The sequence below is a fragment of the Arvicanthis niloticus genome, chromosome 26 (genome assembly GCF_011762505.2).
Source record: "Arvicanthis niloticus isolate mArvNil1 chromosome 26, mArvNil1.pat.X, whole genome shotgun sequence".
Classification (NCBI taxonomy): Eukaryota; Metazoa; Chordata; class Mammalia; order Rodentia; family Muridae; genus Arvicanthis; species Arvicanthis niloticus.
Genome location: NC_133434.1, coordinates 12,599,770 through 12,623,853, shown reverse-complemented (window position 1 = coordinate 12,623,853; position 24,084 = coordinate 12,599,770). Strand labels below are relative to the sequence as shown.

Below are 24,084 nucleotides of genomic sequence, written 5' to 3'. Positions count from 1 at the left end.
TAAAGGAAAAAAAAGATTATATCAATTTCTGTTGAGTCTTGCTATAGCTTAGATTACTAAAAACACAAAGATGATAAGAACTTGGGACTTCGCTGGAGGGCCTTGAAGGCAGAACAAGCAGTGACAGAGAGTCAGAAGTGAGGCTCAGGGTAGAGCTCGGGAAGATCCTGCTTCGCGTGGAAGATGATGGTGGAGATGGTTGAATTAGACACAGCAACGTGTAGAAGATTGGAAAGACTATCCAGGAAGAGACTTCCTCCTAACCAATAACAAAATGAAGGCAGCCCTAGGATTGCAATGCCTCATTTTCTCATGTGCTTAAGTAGCTGGAATTGAAAATATTGAACCCTAACTTACATGGTGTTTGAAGGGTTTGGTGCGATGGGGATACCAGGGAACCCAGGAGTTTGGAACTAGTGTGGTTGCTTCTGTGGGTCAAGTCCATAACCTCAGAAGAGCACTTGAATATTAAATGAATGAATACACAGCCTAGGACTGGAATAAATGAAGAGCATGGTCCTTTGTGTATTGTAGCAGGAAGAGGTGGAGAAAAAAAAAAAAAAAAAAAAAAAAACCCAGACCATGCTGGGAATTGAACTCAGGTCCTCTGGAGGCAAAAAAGATGAACCAAAGGGTACTGTAAGACTTCAAGTTCTAGCCGGGCGGTGGTGGCGTACACCTTTAATCCCAGCACTTGGGAGGCAGAGGCAGGTGGATTTCTGAGTTCAAGGCCAGCCTGGTCTACAGAGTGAGTTTCAGGATAGCCAGGACTACACAGAGAAACCCTGTCTCGGAGGGGAAAAAAAAAGACTTCAAGTTCTACCGAGGGAAGGGAGATAAAGAAACAGACTTTGGTTAAGAGCAGCCTTATCATATTTACCTCACAAAGCCGTAAGTTTACTTTCCAGTTGTGATAGTTAATTGTCAACTTGACATAATCTAGAACCACTAGAATCTGGGAAGAGAGTCTCATTGAGAGACTGTCTAGACCGGGCTGACCCGTTGTGGGCATGTCTGTGGGATTATCTCGATTGTGTTGAGGTAAGAAGACCCACCCACTATGGGTGGCACCATTGTCTGGGCAGGCAGATCTGTAGTGTAGAGCTGAATATGAGTAGGAATGTGTGTGTTTGTTCTCGGCTCTTGACTGCCTGTGTGTCAAGTTCCTGACACCTTACTCCTCTGTAGTCTATAACTTGGAATTATGAGCCTAATAGACCCTGTCCCTTAAAGTGCTTTTAGCAGGATATTTGTCACAGCAACAGAAAATGAAACTAATACACAGTAACACATATATGGACTCTGGCTCAGTGATTAAGAGCACTTGCTGTTCTTCCAGAGGATTCAGGAGATCTGATGCCCTCTACTGGCCTCTGTGAGCATGAAACATGCATGTCGTACACAGATAGGCATGCAGGCAAAACACTCATATGCATAATAACAATCCTAAAAGACAGAAAGGCTTTTGTACAGAACTTAACATTCTGTTCTGCAGAACCCTCACTTCCTATCAAAGGAAATAATACCACATAACAGAAGAGAAAAAAAAATGCTGCTTCAGGGGCCATGAATGGAGCTCAATGATAGAACACTTGTTTAAATGCTTGATTAAATTACTTTTTGTTGGACCTGGATGTGGTGGTGCCTTTAATCCCAGTAGAGCTCTGCCTGGGCTACACAGAGATACCATGTCTCAAAAAACTAACATTTGTATGTTACAAAGGGGAATCTATGAGGTATACAAGGCAAAGGGAGTTTATTTCCGCTCATCTTTAGAGGTTTCAGGCCATGCCTGCAGTTGTTTCTGGGCCTCTAGTGAGAAATCATCATGCAGGGAGAGTGGAGGAGAGAAACTGCTCAGCTCTGGTGGCCAGGGACCAGGAGGACAGGGACAAGATACTCTATTTAAAAGCAAGACTCTGAAGATCATCATGCCAGAGTTCAAAAAAGGTTACCACTCACATGCCTGTGTTTGGGAGCCAAGGAAGAGAGGATGAACTTTGTATTGTGGACGAGAAGAAGCTCTCTCCTTTTTGGTAGCCCCCTTTCCATTGGCAAAAGAGATCAGGGTGCTGGAAACAGAACCAGGTCATTCCCAAGTCTCCAGTCTAAGTCCTTTATAAACCCCACAGGACCCCACTACACTCCTTTCTCCCCACAGAGCTTACCAACTGCTCCCACAAATCCCTTGTCCAGAGCAGCCTGTTGCTTAATTAACGCCCAGCACTGAGCTGAGATGAGAAGTATCAACTGTTGCATGTCTGGCCATAGAAAAGCTGCCATGGAAAGAAACTGCTTAAACGGGGATAGTGGGGAGGGCTGAGTAGGAATGGGAGGATTCTCTGGGGGAAAAAAAGGATAAATCTTAAGGAATCTTGGGTGGGGAAGATCCATTTGGACATTAAGAAAAGTCTGTCACAAGATAGCTTTGTTCAAAGGAAGATGAGGTCTATACTAAGCAAAGACCCACTCTATATACTAAAAGTCAGAAACCTCGGAAGTGGAAGCCAGCACGTGAGTCTTTAGCCCTCCAGAGGATTTAGGGTGAACACTAAAGTCTAACAACCACTGTTGGTAAGTTACAAGGTCTATCGAGGTGTGCAATAAATGTGGCTTCTCCTTTGCCAAAAAGTGTGTGCTGTGTTGTTCTGGAGAAAGAAAATGATTCTGAGTCATGGACACCATGCCTCCCTCCCCAGTGCTGTAGCGTCTGTTCTTAATCAAAGGCTCTCCTTGAACTCAGGATCCTCATTCAGTGCCAGGACTATGACATGCGCCTCCATGCCTGGCCAGTTATGCTGCTGCGTCCTTACCGTTTTTTCATGGTCCTGATGAGGCTTAGAGACGAGGAACCTGCTTTAGAGAAGAATCAATGGGTTGAGGTGGTGGGAGTGGAGAGAGGTGGTCAGCAGGCACAGTGTGCAATAGTAAAAGCTTTTGTATGCGGTGCTGGGGGTTGAGCCACTGAATTTTACCCTCTGCCCTGGGAAAACAATTTCTGAAGTGTTGTAACACGGTGGGCTACTGTGGGTGCCAGTAATTGGATACTTCCAAAAAGCTACTAAGTTGGATATACCCAACAAAAAGAAGTGATAAATATGTGAGAAAATAGTATATAAAATTCCTCTAGTGTGGGGGTTTCAATAAGAATGACCCCCCCCCATAGGCTTATATATTTGAATGCTTAGTCACCAGGAAGTGGCACTGTTTAAGAAGGATTAGGAGTTGTGGCCTTGTTGGAAGAAGTATGCCACTAGGGGTGGGCTTGGAGGCAAGCTCATATGAGGCCCAGAGTAGATCTCTCTCTCTCTCTCTCTCTCTCTCTCTCTCTCTCTCTCTCTCTCTCTCTCGTCTGTCTTTCTCTCCCTTTATCTCTGTGAGTGTGTGTGATCAGGATGTATCTCTCAGAATTTCTCCAGCACCACACCTGCCTGCTTCCTTCCTCCCTCCTGAGCTCTCTGTCATGATGATAATGGACTAAGCCTCTGAAACTGTAAGGAAGTCCCCAATTAAAGGCTTTCTTTTATAAGAGTTACCTTGGTCATGGTGTCTCTTCATAGCAGTGGAAGAGTGACTAAGATGTCTGGTAAGATCAGTACACATTGGAATACTGGGCTAGTGAACTGTGTAAGCTTGGTAGCCTAAGGGTCTGATCTTATCCTTGAAGCCCACAGTGGAGAAAAGGGACTCCTAAAAATTGTCCTCTGGCCGGGCAGTGGCGGCACATGTCTTTAATCCCGGCGCTTGGGAGGCAGAGGCAGGTGGATTTCTGAGTTGGAGGCCAGCCTGGTTTACAGAGTGAGTTCCAGGACAGCCAGGGCTACACAGAGAAACCCTGTCTCAAAAAACCCAATAAATAAATAAATAAATAAATAAATAAATAAATAAATAATTTGAAAATTGTCCTCTGACCTCCACATGAGCGTCCTGGCACAAGCACATGCATACACTCACATAACAATAAAGAAATTTTAAAAATTTAAGTATGGCAAATATTATGTATTCATTAAGTTTGGGCTATGTGGGGCTCTGAAGTCCACTTGTGAATAAGATTCTGGAGTGACCAGTTAGCAGAGTGAGTAAAACCAGGGCCTTTGGATTTGTGGCTGACACTTTGGCATAATGTTTAATCTTACTATTTCTCAGTTTCTTTTCTCCAAAAGAAGGTTATAAACCCTGCATTATAGGCAGATCTCTAGAAGTGTGAGGCCATCCTGGTCTACTTAGCAAATTTCAGGCCAGCCAAAACTACATAGTGAGACACTGTCTTAACAAAATAAAGCAAAAACTCTGCCTCATAGAGATACTAAGTTTATCTGAGAAGAATGTCCAGTGTATAGTAGTTGTTCAGTAAATACTTATGTTAGACAGGCCTGGTGACATATGTCTATAATTACTGCACCCAAGAGACGGTAGCAGGAGGACTGGGCAGTCAAAGCCACCCTCAGCAACAGCCTGAGTTAGTGAGACCCTAACATACACACAGGCATGCTCATGCTTGCACACGCGCCTGTGCACCCACACACAGAGGAATCATTGGGGTATTGTCTGTCATGAGGCATTGGAGAATAGCTTGAAGAATAGAGGGTCCATCTGGAAAATGGGAAGATTGGTCCTGAGGGATGGCCATAGGGATGAAGGGAAGTTGGGAAAGATTGGATCCCAAACCCCTATGAACCTCATAGTCTCAGGGTGGGTGTGGACATGCCCTGCAGGGGTCGCTCGTTTCCCAGGCTGCAGAGAGGTTTAGGCGAGGGGGAGGGGGAGCCTGGTGTTTGATTATTAGCATCCTCTGCTGCTGCAGTAGAAGCCTTGGTAGTGGAAGCAGTACCAGCAACCTAAGCCTACCTACCTCCTATCTGTCTCTCCCAGTGACAGGTGGGAACTAAAAAGCCCAAGTCACGTGTCTTCGCTGGCTAACTTACTGACCTCTTAAAGAAATCGAGAATAGGGCAGGCAGGGGCCAAGAGTAATTGAGAAAGGGCCAAAGCAAGTGTGGAGGTGGGTTGCGGTGGGGGGATGTAAGTACTCTCCGAGGACCCAGCCCACACTTGTAGGGTGAGAGAGAACGTATATGTCTATAAAAAGATGTCCGAGACTGAATCTGAAGAGCCTTATTTATGTATGTATGCCCTGCAGCCTCCAGCCACTACTGGCTTGGAGACCTGTATCTGGCTGGTGGAATAGACTTTGATGGCCAAAGCAGGCTGTGACTGGGTCCAGGTTAACCTTGGAGCTGCCTGCAGGCTTTGTCATAACTACTGTCCCCTATCTCTTCCTAACTAGTGTCCTCTTGAGTCCTTAGAAAGGGGAGATGCGAAGAGGCTGTCTCAAAGCCCCAAGAATTACACCCTCAGAATTATACATACAAGTCCTTTGTACTTTAGGGCTGGGTGGGGCTGCGCTCCGAAGCTGAACTGGAGAAGATAAGCAATGAAGGGTTTGTGTAAGCAGATAGACTGACAGCTTCCCAACCCCCTGGGCACCTACTGCTCAAGGACCTGCCTCTCTGAGTAACTTCAAGTCTCCCTCCCTTAGCGACCTCGGGGTTGACCTTTTGCCGCTAGCCCTCAGTCCTAGGTCCACAAAAGCGCCCCCTTCGGGCCCCCATGCTGCAGGCGTTGCTTTCGCCACCTCCATCTCCCTCCTTGCCACTCGCGGAGTGAGGGGCAGTACGGGCCCTTTAAGAGCAGCAGGACCAGCGAGCAGAAGCTTGGAAGAGAACACTGCCGCCCGACTAGCTCCAGAGGACAGACGCTGGGGACCAGACTACGAGAACCAGGCGGGTTCATCCAAGTGGGGTCGCAGCGAGACCTAACCATCTCTCTGTCATCCTTTCTGACCCGAGCCCTGCCTTCCTCTACTGCCCGCCCTGGCCTAGCCCCGCCCCGGCCCGGGCCATCCGGACAGGGAGTCGGGGCGCCGGTGCCGCAGCCAGAGGCAGGTGAAGAGAGCCGGGAGTGTCCACCTCCCGCGCCGCAACGCTGAGCATCCGGGTCGAACATCCCGGTTGAGCATCTGTGCTGAGCATCCTTGCGTCGCAGCGGCCGGAGACGCGTCAAGGTGACCAGGCGAGCGGGGGACAAGAGGGTCGGCCAGGAGGGTCTGGGGTCTGCCGCTGCCTTTGGGGAGAGTCCGAAGGCGCACGGCCATCTAAGCGGGATGGGGAGGCTGGCCAAGGAGCGGTATCAGTCTGTGCAGAGATGGGCTCGGAGCCGAGGCCAGAGCCTCCTCCAGCCCACCCTGCGCCTCCTAGCTTCCCCGACCTCCAAGCGGGTGGCTACTCTCGCCCGGCCCCCAGGGACTGCCAGCTTGTGGGGTAAGGAGATTAAGGCTGAGGCGGGGAGGGAGGAGCGGGCACGGTTTCGACGGGCTGGGCGAGCAAGGCCAGGCTGGGACTGCCTAGGACCGAGGAGAGGTCGCAACTCAGTAGCTCTGCACCAGGAGTGTGCTACCCGGTACAGAAGACCCGGAGGGAAAAGGGGTACGGACAGTTGAGGATCTGCCCTGAGAAGGAGGCAGGGTTGGGGGGGAATAGAGGCGGGGCAGCATCCAAAAGCTATGGAGCAAGGGCTGAAGGGTCTGCCCCGAGCTAAGCAGGCCCTCTCCCTGCAGGCCGGCTGCTGTGATGGCGGAGAAGGCACTGGAGGCTGTGGGCTGTGGACTGGGCCCTGGGGCTGTGGCCATGGCCGTGACACTGGAGGACGGGGCAGAGCCCCCTGTGCTGACCACGCACCTAAAGAAGGTGGAGAACCATATTACAGAAGCACAGCGCTTCTCTCACCTGCCCAAGCGCTCTGCTGTGGACATCGAGTTCGTGGAACTGTCCTATTCCGTCCGGGAGGGGCCCTGCTGGCGCAAACGGGGTAGGTGGCAGCCCCATGGGGTTCTCGCTGAGTTGCCTCTCCAGGAGCATAGGTCCTGGGGATACCCCATTCTGCGAGTGTTGCAGGTCCTAACCCTCGCTGCACAACTGCAGTTGGGGTACATGATCCCTGCTTCCCCCATCTGCCAGAACTATGGGAGTTCGATTGGCTATTGAAGCTTTTTTTTTTTTCTAAATAGACCCTATGACCTCTGGTCCTTGAGTTAGTCTCTCAGTCTCTCTCAGTCTTCTCTCTTTCTCTCTCTCCCTGTCTCTCTCTCTCTCCTCCTGCCTCTGAAGGTTGGTTTGGGGAAGGGGCCCACTCTATCTGTGGAGGCTGTTTTCCAGGTCCGACAGTATCTTTACATCTATTTTTTAAAATGTTACCATTCCAGCCATCTTACTCCATTCTTGTACTGCCACAGTCCCTGGAAGTGAGAGGGGTGGAGATCAGACAGAAGGGATGTCATTCTCGTGTTACCAATGAGGAAACTGAGACTTGGGGAAGTTGAATAACCGACCAATGTCCTCCTGCTAGTAAAACACAGCGCAGAGCCCAAAGCCTAGAAACACTGGAGTTCCCCCATCCTCCTCTCTCCTACCTGATCAGGACGGAGCCCCAGACCTGTGCCTCTAATCTAATAGCTGGGCTGGGAGCCTAGAGGTTGGGTTGGGTTTGCTTCCCAGAGCTGGGTGTGGGCTAGGGGTGGGGCTGAGTCAGTGTCCTCTGTGGCTTAAGAAATAGCTTTGGGGTGCTTCAGAACAGGGTTCAGTATCAGCTGTCTCTACATGTGTGCTCATTTCCATAAGCCACCAAAGGTGTGTGTGTGTGTGTGTGTGTGTGTGTGTGTGTGTGTGTGTGTGTGTGTTTGAGCCAGTGGACCTGAGGCATCTGGGCTCCTTATCTAAATACCCTAACCCTGAGTCGTCTCATTCAGTTTTCAGAGCAGCTCTGGGCAGAATGATGAGGTTCTGATATTCCTTGGCCTTCGGAACTTTACGATGAGAAGAATGTGGCTAGATTAGGCACGGCTCCTTATCGGGGTGGTGGGTGCCCTGGTGAGGGACTCCTCCCTTTGACCCTGCCAGCCTCATTCACCCTCTTATTCACTTGCCATCTTCTAGCTCTGGTCTTTTTCTTCTCTGCCCTCCGTCTTCCTTTGCCTGACTTCTCTGTTCTTTGGCTCCTTCTCCCCTCTAGAGAGGACACAACAAAATGAAGGGTGGCAGAGAGGGGAAGTGTAAAGGATCTGGGGGAGACCTCTGCCTTCCTTGGGTGAGCATCTGTTAGCAGTCCCCTTGAACTGTATATGACATTTATTTTTCCAAACACACTCAATTAATTATTACTGATCCCACTTAATAACATAACAACCCTATTAAGTCTTTGGGAGGGAATAATACTGCCTTTTTTAATGGTGTTGGGGATGGAAGCCAGGACCTCCTCTGTGTTAGACCAGCACCCGGCTACGTCCCAACCAATTATTATTCTTTTGTTCATGAGGAATCACAGACCTGAATGATTTAGTGACTTGCCTGTCGCAAAGGCACACACCTGTAATCTCAGTACTGTGAAGGCTGAGGCGGGAGTTCAAGGCCAGCCTGGAGTACATAGAAAGACTTCATCCCTCCCCTCTCCCTAAAAAACCTAAATAAATAAATTACATTAAAAGATTTAGTGATCTGGCAAAAATTATAGACCTCCTGACGGAAACAAGACTAGAACATTGGTGTCTTTCCAGAGGGAGGTCTGCAGGTCCCCTCAGGGTCTGAGAAGTTGTGCTACATGGGGAGTGAAGAAAGAAGTGTTTTCACCTCAAGGGGAGCTGTGTGGCTTTTGGCAGGCTGAATGCCCTCTCTTGGCCCGACTTTCCTCACGGGTTTCTTGGGAGATCAGCTGAGTTGGTACCTTGGAGAAAGGCAATCGAGTGTAAGGTGATATCTGTGGCAGGCCCTGGGTTTTTGACTGGCATCATCGGGCTATGGCATCAGACGGATGAAATGGGGGAAAAGCTCATGCTTGCAGTTTCCTTCCTTACACAAGACTCACCTCGGTGAATACTCTGCAGATGGAGCACCTTTCTGGTTGACCATGAGATTAGCCAGAGGGCTGAGACCCAAGATTTTCCTCTCTCAGTAAAGCCCTGACTGTGTAGCCTCCAGTGAGTTGGTGGCTGTGGGCTCCAGTTACCTCATCTGTGCTGAGGGAACAGCTGAGGGTGAATAGTCTCTTAACGGGCAGTTAGTGTGGGCCGGTCCAACAGTGGGCATGGTCCTGGGCGGCGTGGGCAGCAGGTTACATAAGGTAAACTTTCATTGTCTTTGTTAGGGGTGCACTTTGGAGTAGGTGAGGGATGAGAGCCAGAGTCCTCACCATAGCAGGTCTGTGAGCTTAGCAGGCAAGGCCCTGGTCCTTGGCTTCATCCCGTCTCCACCTTCCAGGTTGTCAGTTGGCTCTGTAAAGTCTCTGCCCTCTGTCCCCTGGGTTAGGCCATAGCAGTGCTTTCTCACCTAAAGCCTGGGGGCTTCTGTTGTTCTTCCTAAGCTCCAATGCCACCTCTTCCAGGAAGTCACTCCTGAATTCCACCCTACCATCCGCCCTCAGAGGGTGAATTGCTGCAATTCCATCTCCCTCCACTGTTTGCTTTTCTCTCTAACCCTAGTTTTTAGTTTCATTCTCATTTTCTTGACCATTTCTCTTACCTAGTCTGTGGCTTTCTGGAATGCAGAAACCGTGTTCTTCCTTAGTTTATTTTCTGTCTAGCGTCTGGTACAGAGAGCTTAACACCTAGTAGATCTGGTTAAGCATTTGTGAAGTAGAATTATAATACAATTTGCCTTGTGAAATGCACTGCATGTGCCAAGCACTGAGCCAGCTGCTTTCCATGTGCTAGCTCATCGACTCTTCACAACGATCCCGAGAGGCAGACACTATCATCTTTATTTCACAGAGCTCAGAGAGGCTAAGCAACTTGCCTCAGGTCACACAGCTGGCAATGTGGATCCAGAGTTTGAACCAGCTCCACCTGACTCCCTACTGGTGTGTTTTACACACTCGCTGCTTCCCACTGAGGGAAGGAAGGGTGACATTATTGGCCATGTTTGGGGCTGGAGAGACAAGCTTGTGGAGCAGCGAAGACATAAAGAAGGGATTTTTGTTTTTTCCCAGTACGAAGCAAAAGCTCGGAGAAAACATGCTTACTGAGCATCTATTACATGCCAGACAGACAAGGAAGATGAGTAAGGCACAGACCCTTCCCCCAAGATGTTCCCTGACTAAGAGGCTGGGGGAGGGGCGTGAGCCCAGGCACATGGAGTGACAAATGTGCTGGCATCCGAAAAGTGCTGCAGGAACACAGGACAGGCAGCCAGCTTCGGGTGCTCAGTGGGAGTGTCCCCGGAGTGTGTAAGGCAACCAGCACTGTGATAAGGAGAGAGCCTTGATCTTCTAGGACCTCGGCGCCCTCATTGCAGCCTTCAGGAGAGACAGCAGCCTTCCCACAGCCTTCAGCCCCTCTCCCGGCTGGACTCTAACACCAGTGGTGGTCATTTCTAGGGGGGATGGGAGGAGAGGGTGGGAGAGGGTGGGAGCTACTGTGTAGGAACTGCTTGCCCCTTGTAACTTCACTCAGCCATGGTTAGTTCACCTATGACTAAGCCTCTTCTAAGGGCGGTGGTGGCGCACGCCTTTAATCCCAGCAGATTAAAGGCTGGGAGGCAGAGGCAGGCGGATTTCTCTCTCTCTCTCTCTCTCTCTCTCTCTCTCTCTCTCTGTCTCTTTCTCTCTCTCTCGTGTGTGTGTGTGTGTGTGTGTGTGTGTGTGTGTGTGTGTGTGTGTGTGCATACATGTGGGAACCAGAAGTCAATCTCAGATATCATTCCCAAAAAGCCATCTGTCCATCCATCCATCCATCCATCCATCCATCCACCTTGCTCTTTGAGGTAGGGTCTCTGGCTGGCCAGTGAGGTCCGGGGAATCACCCAGGCTAAGCGTAAGCCGGGCAGTTTGAGTGGGTTCTGGAAATGGAGACTTCAGTTCTTCCTTGTGCTTGCGTGGCAAGCATTTTTACTGACTGAGCCGAGCCATCTCTCCAGAACCCATCTTTAAGAATTGTGAGGGGGGCTGGAGAGATAGATCAGAGGTTAAGAGCACTGACTGCTCTTCCAGAGGTTCTGAGTTCAATTCCCAGCAACCATGTGGTAGCTCAACACCATCTGTGATGGGATCCGATGCTGTCTTCTGGTGTGTCTGAAGACAGCTACAGTGTACCCATAAAGTACATAAAGAATTGCGAGGATATATGTCTCTGATCCATTAGCTCTCACCAGTGGCTCTCCCATCCTTGCTGCAGGTTACAAGACCCTCCTCAAGTGCCTGTCTGGTAAGTTCTGTCGCCGAGAGCTGATTGGCATCATGGGTCCCTCCGGGGCTGGCAAGTCCACATTCATGAACATCTTGGCGGGGTACAGGTGAGCATGAGGACTGGGGCCCGGGCAGGACTCAGGAGAGAGGCCTCTGGGAGAGTGAGCAGAGGGTGTTCTAATTCAGCTTTGATGTTCACTGCCAACCAATCTCTCTGCAGGGAGTCGGGGATGAAGGGGCAGATCCTGGTTAATGGGAGGCCACGTGAGCTGAGGACCTTCCGCAAGATGTCTTGCTACATCATGCAGGACGACATGCTTCTGCCTCACCTCACAGTTCTGGAAGCCATGATGGTGAGGAGAGGGTGGCCTTCTCCTCCTCCAAGCTCCCCTTCCATCCCCAACTGAAGGGGCTGGGCAGGGTCTGGCACACATGCCTGCTTTACTCGTTTGTCACTTGTTTAGGTATCTGCCAACCTGAAGCTGAGTGAGAAGCAAGAGGTGAAGAAGGAACTGGTGAGTGGGACAGGGGTCAGGGGTCAAAGGGTGGGCCCTTCCAAGGTCCCAGGTTGGGTGGGGAACACCAGCTTAAAGGGCAATGCTTTATGAAACAGGGGTGGTGCTTAGGTGAGGCCCGGATATGAAGGAGGCTGACTGGGGCTGGGTGGGGGTGCCTGCAGGTGACAGAGATCCTGACAGCCCTGGGACTGATGTCCTGCTCTCACACGAGGACAGCCCTGCTCTCTGGAGGGCAGAGGAAGCGCCTGGCCATTGCTCTGGAACTGGTCAACAACCCGCCTGTCATGTTCTTTGATGAACCTACCAGGTAGCTCCCTGCTTCTCCTGACCTGGGTTTTCCCCTTTCTCAGCCCTAAGCCAAGGCTGGATGTGGAGTCTGGTGAATGGCTCCATGGCTGGAGACCAGCTCCCCTGCGTGCAGCCTTCTGGGGACTCCGTCCTTGCTAATCCAGTCAGCCAAGCATCTTTCATCCAGGTGTCGATCTGGATGCCCCACTCCACCCTCCTGATTGACATCTCCCTCTCCTCTCCCCCGCAGCCAGCTGTTAGTCATCACATCCTCCTTTTGGTAGATCTCAGGTTTGCCCAGTCCCATCCCTAGTGCTTGAGCTCAGGACATCATCGAGATTCATCTCCCCGCCTTCAGTCTCCCAAGCACCTTTCCCCAACCTGTAGCCAGATGGGGCTTTCTAAATGACAAGTCTGGCAAGCGCCTCTCTCCTGCTTTAGACCATGCAAGGCGTCCAACTTGCCCTCAAAATAGTCAGCGGCTTCTCTTCTGGTCTTTCATATTTTATGTTCTAATAACACTGAGCTGCCATTCCCATTGAAGTCTGTGTTTTAAGCCCCTCAGCTTGACCCCTGCTATGTCTTCTGTGTGGAATGCCTTTCGCCTCCACCGCAACACCTTCCATTGTCCCTTCATCAGCTAACTCTTGCTCTTTCTAGACTCAGGACACATCCCTGGCTGTCCTCCACCCACTTGCTGCAGCACAGCATGGCTGACCCCTGGCCAGCCTTTCAGTTTGTATTGTTATTCCACTTTTCACATCTCCTCAAGTCAACCAGGAGCTTGTCTCTCTCTAGACCAGTCTAACAGGAGCCCTTGTCACCCCAGTGCCTGGTACACAACCGGTACTTGGGATATGGTTTTTAAACTGAGCAGTGCTCTGGGCTTGTCTGTTTGCTTTCTATTGCTGTAATGAAGGCCATGGCCAAAAGCGATGTGGGGAGACAGGAAAGGGTTTATTTGGCTTATGCATTCAGATCACAGTCTGTAGTTAAGGGAAATAGAGGCAGGAACTCAAGCAGGAACAGAGGCAGGGACCATGGAGGAATGCCATTTACCTGCTTGCTCTCTTAGGCTCATTCAGTTTGCTGTGCATACAATTCAGGACCACCTAATAGGGAGTGGCACCGCCCACAGTGGGCTATGTCTTCCCACATCAATCATTAATCAGGAAAAATGGCCTCACAGGCTACTCTGATGGAGGCATCTTCTCAATTAATGTTCTCTCTTCCCAGATGATTCTAGTTTGTGTCAAGTTGACAAAGACTAATCAGTTCAGGGGTGGCCAGAGGGGTGCCTTCCCACTAGTTCCATCCTGTTCACAGAAGCCGCCCCACCTCACTCACCCCATCTTAGCCACATCCACCTCACTGGTCCCTGGTGACCTCTCTCTGGGCAGCGGTCTAGACAGCGCTTCTTGTTTCCAAGTGGTGTCCCTCATGAAGTCTCTGGCCCATGGGGGCCGCACCGTCATCTGCACCATCCACCAGCCCAGTGCCAAGCTCTTTGAGATGTTTGACAAGGTCAGTATACATGGGTCCCCAAGAAGGCTGGCCTGCGATAGAGAGACACATGTGTCAGTGGGGTCCCCCAGCCCACTGGTCATGTTTTCCTCATGTATGCTTTTCTGCCTCAGCTCTACATCCTGAGCCAGGGACAGTGCATCTTCAAGGGCGTGGTTACCAACCTGATTCCCTATCTGAAGGGGCTTGGCTTGCACTGTCCCACCTACCACAACCCTGCTGACTTCAGTAAGTGGGGGATCCTGGGAAGATTTGAGTGACAGAAGAGGGCCAAACATTGGGTTTGGATTGTTAAGGCCTCCTGGGGACAGAGAGTTCATTGTCACCTGCCTTTCCCATATACCAAAGAAGGACGGCTCTGCCCTTGGGAATTGGGGGTGAAGCCTAGCTGAGCACTCTGCTCTGTGTCCCCCCTAGTCATTGAGGTGGCCTCTGGAGAGTATGGAGACCTGAACCCCATGCTGTTCAGGGCTGTGCAGAATGGCCTTTGCACCATGGCTGAGAAGAAGAGCAGCCCTGAGAAGAATGAGGTCCCTGCCCACTGCCCCACTTGCCCTCCGGTGAGTGGGGTGCAGAGGGCAGAGTGGGGAAGGGGAGATGGGACCATAGACAAAAGACACTGCCAAAGAGCTGTCCCCAGAGGCATTGCTGCCACTGTGTAATGGGAAATCTGGTGCTTGGGACAGACCTACTGTTGATAGCAATGTGAGGTCCTGGGCTTTGGGCTTCTCATCCATCTGTTCCTCCAGAGCTTCTGTGAGCATTTTTGGTGCACTGCCCTCAGTGCCTGCCTGGGGCCCATCTGGAAAGTAGGGCCAGTGCAGTTGACCTCGGGGCCAGGGGGGAGTCTGCTGTCATCTCTAACCCAGAGGTGGGAAAACTAAGCTACCAAATCACATAGGCTCTTAGCAGGCCATGGGGCAGCCAGGGTCTACCTAGTGTCGGATCCCTTCCTTAGACGAGATGCCATCACTCCTGAAAGCTAGAGGCTTGGCTGTTGTCATTGTCAGTCATTGTCATCCTTGTTAACCAATGAGCGATCCAGTGGCCCATTCGAACATTTACAGCTTCAGAGTTAGTAGTAACGAAGTAAAGAAGGGGTCAGTCAGATGAGCCAGAAGGGGGTCTTTGACTCCGTCCTGTCTCCTACCACCCAAGTATCTTTATGTGCTCTCTCTCTCCCATTCTCTTTCCCTTCCACCTTCAAGCTTGAAGTTCTCACCCCTAAACCCAGAGCAGCTGGGGGGGGGGGGGCAAAGGCTCCTCCTTCTGTGGGCCTGGGCACTGTCCTGCAAGAGCTTGGGACTCTCCCACCTACTGGATGGGCAGCGGGTGGGTTAGGGTACACTCATCTGGTCCCCTCTCTTCTCCCTAGGAACTGGATCCCATCGAAAGCCACACTTTTGCCACCAGCACCCTCACCCAGTTCTGCATCCTCTTCAGGAGGACTTTCTTATCCATCCTCAGGGACACGGTGAGATGTCAAGCTGCGGGGTAGGAGATGTAGACCTTGCAGGGCGGTGGTGGCGCACGCCTTTAATCCCAGCACTTGGGAGGCAGAGGCAGGTGGATTTCTGAGTTCGAGGCCAGCCTGGTCTACAGAGTGAGTTCCAGGACAGCCAGGACTACACAGAGAAACCCTGTCTCAAAAAAACAAAAATAAATAAATAAAAATAAATAAATGAATAAATAAATAAACCAAATACAAGGAGGTGTAGACCTCTTGGACTATAGAATCTCAGTAGCTGGAATGGGAACTAGGAGCACTACCCTCCCACATAATGGCTCTGTATCCCTGCAAGGCATCCCTGACTTCCTATTCTACCATGGTCTTTCCTCAGTCCTCTACCCTACCTCCTACTCCCTTGTCCTGAAACTCATACTTCTTTTGCCGACCTGGGCTGTAGGTCCTGACCCACTTGCGGTTCATGTCCCACGTGCTGATCGGTGTCCTCATCGGTCTCCTCTACCTGCACATCGGGGACGATGCCAGCAAGGTCTTCAACAACACCGGCTTCCTCTTCTTTTCCATGCTCTTCCTCATGTTCGCAGCCCTCATGCCGACCGTGCTCACCTGTGAGCTGATCTGCCTGGCGGATGGATAGGGTGGGGGTGCTGGGCAGGAGGCAGGGGCCAAGGCTTAGCCTGTGGAGCCTGACCTTCTCATGTCCTCAGTTCCCTTAGAGATGGCGGTCTTCATGAGGGAGCACTTGAACTACTGGTACAGTCTCAAAGCGTATTACCTGGCTAAAACCATGGCTGACGTGCCCTTCCAGGTGAGTCTCCTGGGAAGCTGATAAGAGGTGGGAAATTATAACCACAGCCGGGTGTAATGGATCACCTCGTCCCAACATTTGGGGTTGGGGTGGGGGGGGTGGGTTGCAGGTGTGTGTACTGAGACAGGAGGACTGCCATGAGTTCAAGTCAAGCCAGAGCCACAGTGTGACTAGCTATCTCAAAATAAATAAATAAAGAGGTGGCCATAATAACAGAGTAAGAGGTGTCTCTATGTCGGAGCCAGCAGACAGCCCCTATCTCTAGAGCTTTACTTATTTGCAACTAGTTTGTCTTTGCTTTGGTAAGCCCACCTGGAAATGGGACAGCGTCCCTCTCAGAGTTGAGCTTCAGAATTAAATGTGAATGCACAGAAAGCTTAATTTCTGACTTTTGGAGACAGGGTCTCTCTGCATAGCCCTGGCTGTCCTCACTACCTAGACCAGGCTTTCCTAGAACTCACAGAACTTTGTTTGCCTCTGCTTCCCGAGAGCTGGGAGTACTGTGTGCAATGCTACACCCGGCAATATTTTTTATATTTATTTATCTATCATATGTGTGTATATACACATTTATGCCAGAGTATAGGTGAGGAGGTCAGAGGACCGCATGCAGAATTCAGGTCTCTCTCTCCAGCGTGCGGATTCTTAAGGATTCTGTCAGACTTGGCACGCAACCACCTTTACCTGCTGAGCCAACTTGCTGGCTCCCTGTAAAGTTTTTAGAAGCGATCGTGTCATAGAAATACCAGCTGGCATTTGTTCAGCACATTGCCACCTTGCTTGAAGCTTCAGGGCCACCAATAACCCTTTGATCAAATCACAGAAAAGTGTTCCTTTGACTAGGTGGTGTGGCCAGGCACACCTGCAACCCCAACACTTGGAAGGTGAAACAGGATGGTTGGGAATTCAAGGTCACCTTGGCTACATACAGAGTTTGAGACCAGAATGGGCTATGAGAGACACCTGGAAAAACAAGCAAACAAACAAACAAACAAACAAACAGTAAAGGGGGAGATGGACGCTGCTCTGTGCTGTGTGCAGAGCTTAAAGAAAGAGATACAAGCGAGACCTTGGCCTCTGGATGTCCCTGTCTGGAAGTTGTGAGCCTACAGGGTGTCTTCTATACCATTGTAGCTAGTGAGCCAAGTTCCTGTTTCCCAGGAGCTTGTTTTCTCTCTCTCTCTCTCTCTCTCTCTCTCTCTCTCTCTCTCTCTCTCTCTCTCTCTGTGTGTGTGTGTGTGTGTGTGTGTTTTATTTAGGTTATTTCTGAAACAGAGCCCCAGTCTATAACCCAGGACTGTACTGGAACTGACTATCTAGACTGGGCTGACCTTGAACTTGTAGTAATCCCCCTGCCTCAGCCTCTCAAGGGCAAAGGAATTACCACTTGGCAGAAATTATAACTTCTACTTAAGGTTTAAAATGGATGTTAAGGGTTAGTTAGCAAAATGAAGCAAATTAATAAACCTGTCGTCTTAATTTTTATATGAGCATCTAAGGTATGCTTATTTAACACAAAATACAGATACACTGTAGCCTTAGTAATTAGCGTCTCCATGGTGGGCTTTAGACCTCTAGATTTGCCCAGCCCACGGGTCCACTTCTTTGTGTCCAAGAGGTGGCAGCCTTGAGGGAAAACAGAGCTCTCTCCTAGGGAGAGTTAATTCTTTAATAACATAAGGAGACTGGAGGAAGGCTCATCTCTAAAAGATTAAAAATGCTTGCTGCTCTTTCAGAGGACTAGAGTTTAGTACACACACACACACACACACACACACACACACACACATCAGTGGCTCACACTGCTTGTAACTTCAGCTCCAGGGGATACCACACCCTCTTCTGGTCTCCATGGGTACTTGCACATAGGTGGCATACACATACAGAGATGTACACATAAATAAAAAAACAAATCTTAAATAAATATATTATGTTATGTGTATGTATATAATGTATATGCTTGGAGAGATGGCTCAGTGATTAGGAGTTTTTGTTGCTTTTGCAGAAGGCCTGAGTTCAGTTACCAGCATCCATGTCAGACAGCTTACACATACCTGTAATTCTAGCTCTAGGGGATCCAACATCCTTTTCTGGCCTCTGTGTGTACCTGCATAAGTAAGCATATACATGCATACACACAGACACATACATATATACATACATACATACATAGACACAGTAAACACACACAGACACACACACACACCACACATAGATACACACAGACACATACACTCACACACACAACTTCAAACACACACAGACCACAGACACACTACACACACCACAGACACACACCACACAGACACACACCACACAGACACACACCACCCCCCCCCACAGACACCACACACACCACACACACCACTCACACACACTACACACACATACATACTACAAACACCACACACATAGACACACTAAACACACACAGACACACACATACCACACATACAAACACACACACGCACATACACACACAAACACATACTTCAAACACACACACACAGACACTACCCTGGAATGATGAGAAGGACTGCGTATATTCAGAGATGGGAGGAGTCATCACGCCTGAACTTGTCAAAGCAACAGAACAAAGCTATGCAAGATGTAACCAGGGAGGAAGGGAACAGGTGTCAGTCTAAAAGGCAGGATGAATAAAAGCGGAGGCTGCAGAGGGCTGAGGAGCCCAGGGAACACTCATTTCCCAGTAACGTGGTAATATGGCCTAGGTCACCTGTCCTGGACTTGGAGGTCCCTAACAGGCTCTGTGGCTACTCTGTGGCTGCTCTCCAGGTGGTGTGCCCGGTGGTGTACTGCAGCATCGTGTACTGGATGACAGGCCAGCCAGCTGAGACCAGCCGCTTTCTGCTCTTCTCAGCTTTGGCCATAGCCACCGCCTTAGTTGCCCAGTCTTTGGGACTCTTGATCGGAGCTGCCTCTACCTCCCTGCAGGTGGGAAAGTTGGCACCCAGGTGGGGGGTCTCGCGGGAGACATCAAGAACTGCCACGGGGGTGGATGGAACCGTGGTTACCCCTTTGACAACCAAGCTCCATTCCCCTCTCCTCAGGTGGCCACTTTTGTGGGTCCAGTGACTGCCATCCCTGTCCTCTTGTTCTCCGGCTTCTTTGTCAGTTTCAAGACCATCCCCACTTACCTGCAATGGAGCTCCTACCTCTCTTATGTCAGGTGGGTGTGGTTCCCTCCCCACAGGTGGTCCTGCCATCTCTCAAGGGGCTCATAACCTGGCTGGGCTCTGGTGGTTTGTGGAGGGGCAGAGGTCTTGTGCTGCATGGTTCCCTCTGATCCTCCTGTTTACCTAGGTATGGCTTTGAGGGTCTGATCCTGACCATCTATGGAATGGAGCGAGGACATCTGACCTGCTTAGATGACCAGTGCCCATTCCGGGACCCACAGATCATCTTGCGTGAGCTGGATGTGGAGGAGGCCAAACTCTACATGGACTTCCTGGTCCTGGGCATTTTCTTCCTTGCCCTGCGGCTGCTGGCATACCTTGTGCTCCGGTACCGGGTCAAGTCTGAGAGATAAAGCCTGGCTCCTACCTCTTCTGGGCAGGAAGCCCCCAGTTCCAGCCCTTTGGGCTGTTTTAAACTTGTAGACTTGGGCGTTGGTTGCTGGTGCAGCCGTCCTCCTCTCCCTCAGCTGCTTCACAGGCTGGCTGGCCACGGCTCCCAGCCTCAGCCCCGGAGGCAGGACTCCAGCCTTCCCGTGAAGGCCAGGAGTCTTCCCGAGTCGATGCAGTTTGTAGCTTCCTCCCTACTGTCTCCAATGCCTGCATGCAAAGACTACTGGGAGGCTGGGGACCTCCTCTGCCGAAAGCACCCTCCTCTGTTGTTGGCCTGGGAGCTCCATGTACTCTAGGTCTTGACTTACAAGTGATCAGATTGACCCCCTCTGGGGTCCCCACCACACTAGTGTTGGTAAACTGCTATCAGGTTGGAGTCCCAGGGCTGGGCCCTGGTGGGGTCCCCAGGGAGTCCCATTATGAACATTGGATGGAGCAAGGAGGGACTCTGGAAGCTTCCTCCTCCTCTCCTTTTCTCCTCACACCCACTTTGGCTAATTTGGACTATCTGTTGGGACAGAAGCCGGGCTTTCTGTCTGGACCACCACTCCCAATCCTGGAGATTGAAGAGAGTGTGGGATGTCCCGGCCCCTTCCCTAAGCCTTTCGGTCAGGGTAGATCTCAATGGCACCTCTGCAATAATGTCTATGTCACTCTCCCATCTGCCACAGGAACTGGAGAATGCACTTTATTCTGGGGGTGAGCCGGGGAAGCCCCCATCCTCCCTTCTTGCTGTTCCTGAGGTTCAGTTCCCCGGGGCTCCTTTCCTCTCGTGTCACATCACAGGCGCACAAAAGCCACCAGGCAATCTCAGCCCTACACAGGCACCATCCCTTATGGCTCAGAGGAAGAGTGAATGTGGCAGGGAGGTGACAGTGGTGGCAGGAGGACTGTTCCAATGCCTTCCTTCAGAACCCCTCTGTGGAGCCTAAGAATGAGGCTGATATGAGCCAGTAAGACTCCAGGCTCCGCAGGTGTCTCTCACCCAGTCTTCCCTCCCTCTTGAGCCAGGGCTGGCACTGGTCTCCTGGATATCAGAACCCAACAAGCACAAGAATGGGCATAGCTGGCCTTAGCCACTGCTCCTCCATGGCCCTCTTTTTGTGCCCCAAGCTGACACTCGCTCACCCGCCCCTTCTCCAGCTGCCTGCTGCTCACTCAGACTTCTGTTCACATATATCCACCTTCCAGTCAGCAGCTGGTTCCTGGACATCAGAGCAACGGGACCTGGATGCCGAGTGGCAGGCACGCCTGTCTCTTTTCTTGGTGGGTCCAGGGTCATCCTATAATCTGGATCTGGTTTCTCCTCCTCCAGGACTCTTTCCCCAGTCCCTGCGCTCACTCCTCTGTATCTGCCCCAGGTTCTTCTCATTACACAGAGACCAGTTGTATTTGTGGGATTTCACCCATTATTAATAAAACCTATATTTATACAGTATGCTGGGCGTGAATGGACATCTGCTGCCATAAGCTGTAGGATGGGGTCTTCAAAGCACTTGGCAAGATGTCTGCCAGCCTTGGGGATCTTGTGACAGGGATGTTAAGTCTTAGGCGTATGTCAAATTCATGATTGTATATCCTATGATATATTTGTGTCATACATCCTGCTTGACCAAAACTTCAGTGCCAACCTGCACTGCACTTGTCATCATCCCCATTTTTTTTTTCCTCAGGTAAGAGAAAGGTAGCATTGGCAATTAAATAGTGAAAATGGAACCTTGGTGCTGGGCATGTGTCTCAGCTGGCTGAGTGCTTGTTTAGCGTCCATGAAGACTAGGCTCGGTCCCCAGTGCTGAATGATCCAGATGGAGTGGCATGCACACGCTATCCCAGAACTGAGGACGTGGGCACAGGAGGATTGGAAGCTCAAAGTCATCCTTAGTTCCTAGGGAGTTCAGGGCCAGCTTGGGCAACATGAGACCCTGCGGGGGGCGGGGGTGGGGGGTGAGAAGTGGAATATGGTAGCAAGTCTGCTACCAGACTGCCCTCTCTCAACACTGGTCAGGGCTCTTGGTCGTGGCAGGGTCTGCAAGCTGTGTGTGGGCACTTACGTCTGCTGCATAGATACATTACCAACGTGGTCCATGACACTGTCCGGGGCCCAAGGATCGCTGATAGTGCCTAGAGGGGAGGAGGAGTGCCAGTCAGTGGTCTTCAGAAAGGACAATGGGAAACAGAAGAGTCTCTAGAGCAGTGGGTCTCAGCCTTCCTAACACTGTGGCCCTTTTATACAGTCCCTCATACTGTGGTGACCCCCCAACCGTAAAATTATTTCACTGCTACTTCATAACTAGTAATTTCGCTACTGATGTGACTCACAACATAATGTAAGGATCTGATATGCAGGATATCTGATCCCGTGGGGTCATGACCCATAGGCTGAGAACCACTGCCTTATCTGCCTCCAGGATGGGAGTGGCAGGGACTTCACTGGGCTTCCTCTTATTTTCTCTTTTCCTTTCCATTTTTTTTTTTTCCTGCTTGGCCACCTATATCAGGGCTGAGCCATCAGTAAGCAGTACAACACATTAGAGGTTTGGATCGGGCAAGTGTTCTGAGGGGGTTGAGGGTCTTAAGACCAGGTGGCAGATGGCCCAACAAGGTGTGAATTGTTTCATCTTTTTTTCTCTTGGGCCTGGGGGTTGTGGGATTGAAAGGATCTACTGAGCCGGGCGGTGGTGGCGCACACCTTTAATCCCAGCACTTGGGAGGCAGAGGCAGGCAGATTTCTGAGTTCGAGGCCAGCCTGGTCTACAGAGTGAGTTCCAGGACAGCCAGGGCTACACAGAGAAACCCTGTCTCAAAAAAAAAAAAAAAAAAAAAAAAAAAAAAAAAAAAAAAAAAAAAAAAAAGAAAAGAAAAGAAAGGAAAGGAAAGGAAAGGATCTACTGAAACCAGCCCTGTAAGCTGTCTGGAACACCACAGCTGTGCCTCAGATAGAAGAAGTCTTCTGGTTTGGACTAGGGTCCAGACTGATTGGGTACTCGACTGTAGACAGACTAACTTCGTTTCTTATAAAGACTTGAAGAGAGTGGGAGAAGTTGGGAGAATTTGAATCCTAGGTTGTTTGAGGGGGCTTTTAGGGACTTTCTTCCTGGAGTGATGCTGATAAAGGACTCCTCACAAGTTAAAGGTATGAAGTTTCTCCAGCTAGTTTTCCTGCCCTCTTTCTTTCTTTCTTTCTTTCTTTCTTTCTTTCTTTCTTTCTTTCTTTCTTTCTTTTTTGTTTTTTTCGAGACAGGGTTTCTCTGTGTAGCCCTGGCTGTCCTGGAACTCACTCTGTAGACCAGGCTGGCCTCGAACTCAGAAATCCGCCTGCCTCTACCTCCCAAGTGCTGGGATTAAAGGCGTGTGCCACCACGCTTGGCCTTGCCTTGTTTCTTTGTGACAGGATCTCACTATGTAAACTTGGCTGGCCTGAAGCTTACTACGTAGGCCAGGCTGGCCTCAAACTCCAGGACCTGCTTACCTCAGCCTCCTGAGTGTTAGGATTGAGGGTCACCACACAGATGCTTTTCTTTTTCTCTAATATTAGTTTTTATTGTTTATTTATCTGGGGGGGGGGCTTGTTTATTTATTCTTATACAGGTTCTCATGTGGTGTAGGCTGGCCTTGAACTGCTCTGTCACTGCAGAGCTGTCCTAGCGTTGATCCTCTTGCATCTACCTGTCAAACACTATACTTTCAGGCTGGCGCGCATCTGGTTTATGCATTCAATTGCAAATTAAACTCAGGGCTTCGAGTATCTATACCAACAGGGCTACACTTCCAGGTTCCTTCCTGACCATGTAGCCCCAGGTTTTCCTTGAATTCAAAACCATCCTATAAGTGCTGGGATTACAGGAATGAGCAGCCACTGTGAACTAGTTTTTCTTCAGATTATTCCTTTACTGTTTCATTTTGTATTTGCTTGTTTGTTTGGCTGCAGGTTGAACCTGAGACCCTGGACATCCCCAGATCTTTTTAAGTTGTTTTACACTTTTAGACAAGTTGGTTGTCATTGCCTGGCTTGCCTTTGAGCTCCCTCTGTCACCTAGCCAGGGCTTGGATTTATAACTATCTGTCCTCAGCCTCCTAAATAGCTGGGATTACAGTCCCCGACCTTCAAGTCCTTTGGTTGGTTCTCTTTCAAAACGCAAACCCGTCTTCAACCCCTACTAAACTTCGAGCTACACTCTAAGCCCTTAATGAAATAGGTCTGCAATAATCAAACACGTTTGATTTGAAGCTCCACAGAGACTAGAGAGGGCAAATGGCCCTTCTGAAGCCAGGGATCACCTTCAGGCACAGAAAATACTTGGACAATAGTTCACAGATTCACAGAGAGAGCTTTTGATTCCCACAGCAGCCCCAAGATGGGGCTGAGAGCAGTGCCACCATCCTCTCCATTCATCTCCATTTACAGTGGAGGAACCTGAGGTGGGTGGAGGCGACAGGCAAGCTCTCCAGACACTGCTCTCTTGCGGCTGCTTTGTTGCCTCCCTCTACTTCCAGCAACCTGCCCATCCAGCTATGTCTAGAAATGGATGCTCTCTCTCGTGCCCACCTGCCAGGCCTCAGAGACTGTGTTCTCAATATGCCTGCCTCTCTGTGTCGAGGTCTGTGCAAAGTGCTGAAGGGAAGAGCTGATCAAGACGGTTGTCGGTGCCATGGCTCTCAGAGC

General features: G+C 50.3%; 1 protein-coding gene across 4 annotated transcripts; it reads left to right on the top strand.

Moving 5' to 3' along the window:
• Nucleotides 1-1,778: 1,778 nt before the first annotated feature.
• Nucleotides 1,779-20,859, top strand: Abcg4 (ATP binding cassette subfamily G member 4). Of its 4 annotated transcripts, none has more exons than XM_076924847.1 (15): nt 1,779-6,063; nt 6,616-6,866; nt 11,218-11,335; nt 11,449-11,581; nt 11,693-11,743; nt 11,908-12,053; nt 13,435-13,558; nt 13,672-13,786; nt 13,976-14,118; nt 14,934-15,032; nt 15,466-15,634; nt 15,734-15,834; nt 18,631-18,789; nt 18,906-19,024; nt 19,159-20,859. In XM_076924847.1, the coding sequence occupies exons 2-15, from the start codon at nt 6,629-6,631 to the stop codon at nt 19,382-19,384; spliced, it is 1,941 nt and encodes a 646-aa protein (XP_076780962.1). In that variant the 5' UTR covers nt 1,779-6,063; nt 6,616-6,628; the 3' UTR covers nt 19,385-20,859. The 4 variants fall into 4 exon arrangements, with proteins under 4 accessions (XP_076780962.1, XP_076780961.1, XP_076780964.1 ...); XM_076924846.1 differs by lacking the exon at nt 1,779-6,063 and adding an exon at nt 6,180-6,319; XM_076924849.1 differs by lacking the exon at nt 1,779-6,063 and adding an exon at nt 6,371-6,458.
• The last annotated feature ends 3,225 nt before the right edge of the window (nt 20,860-24,084 follow it).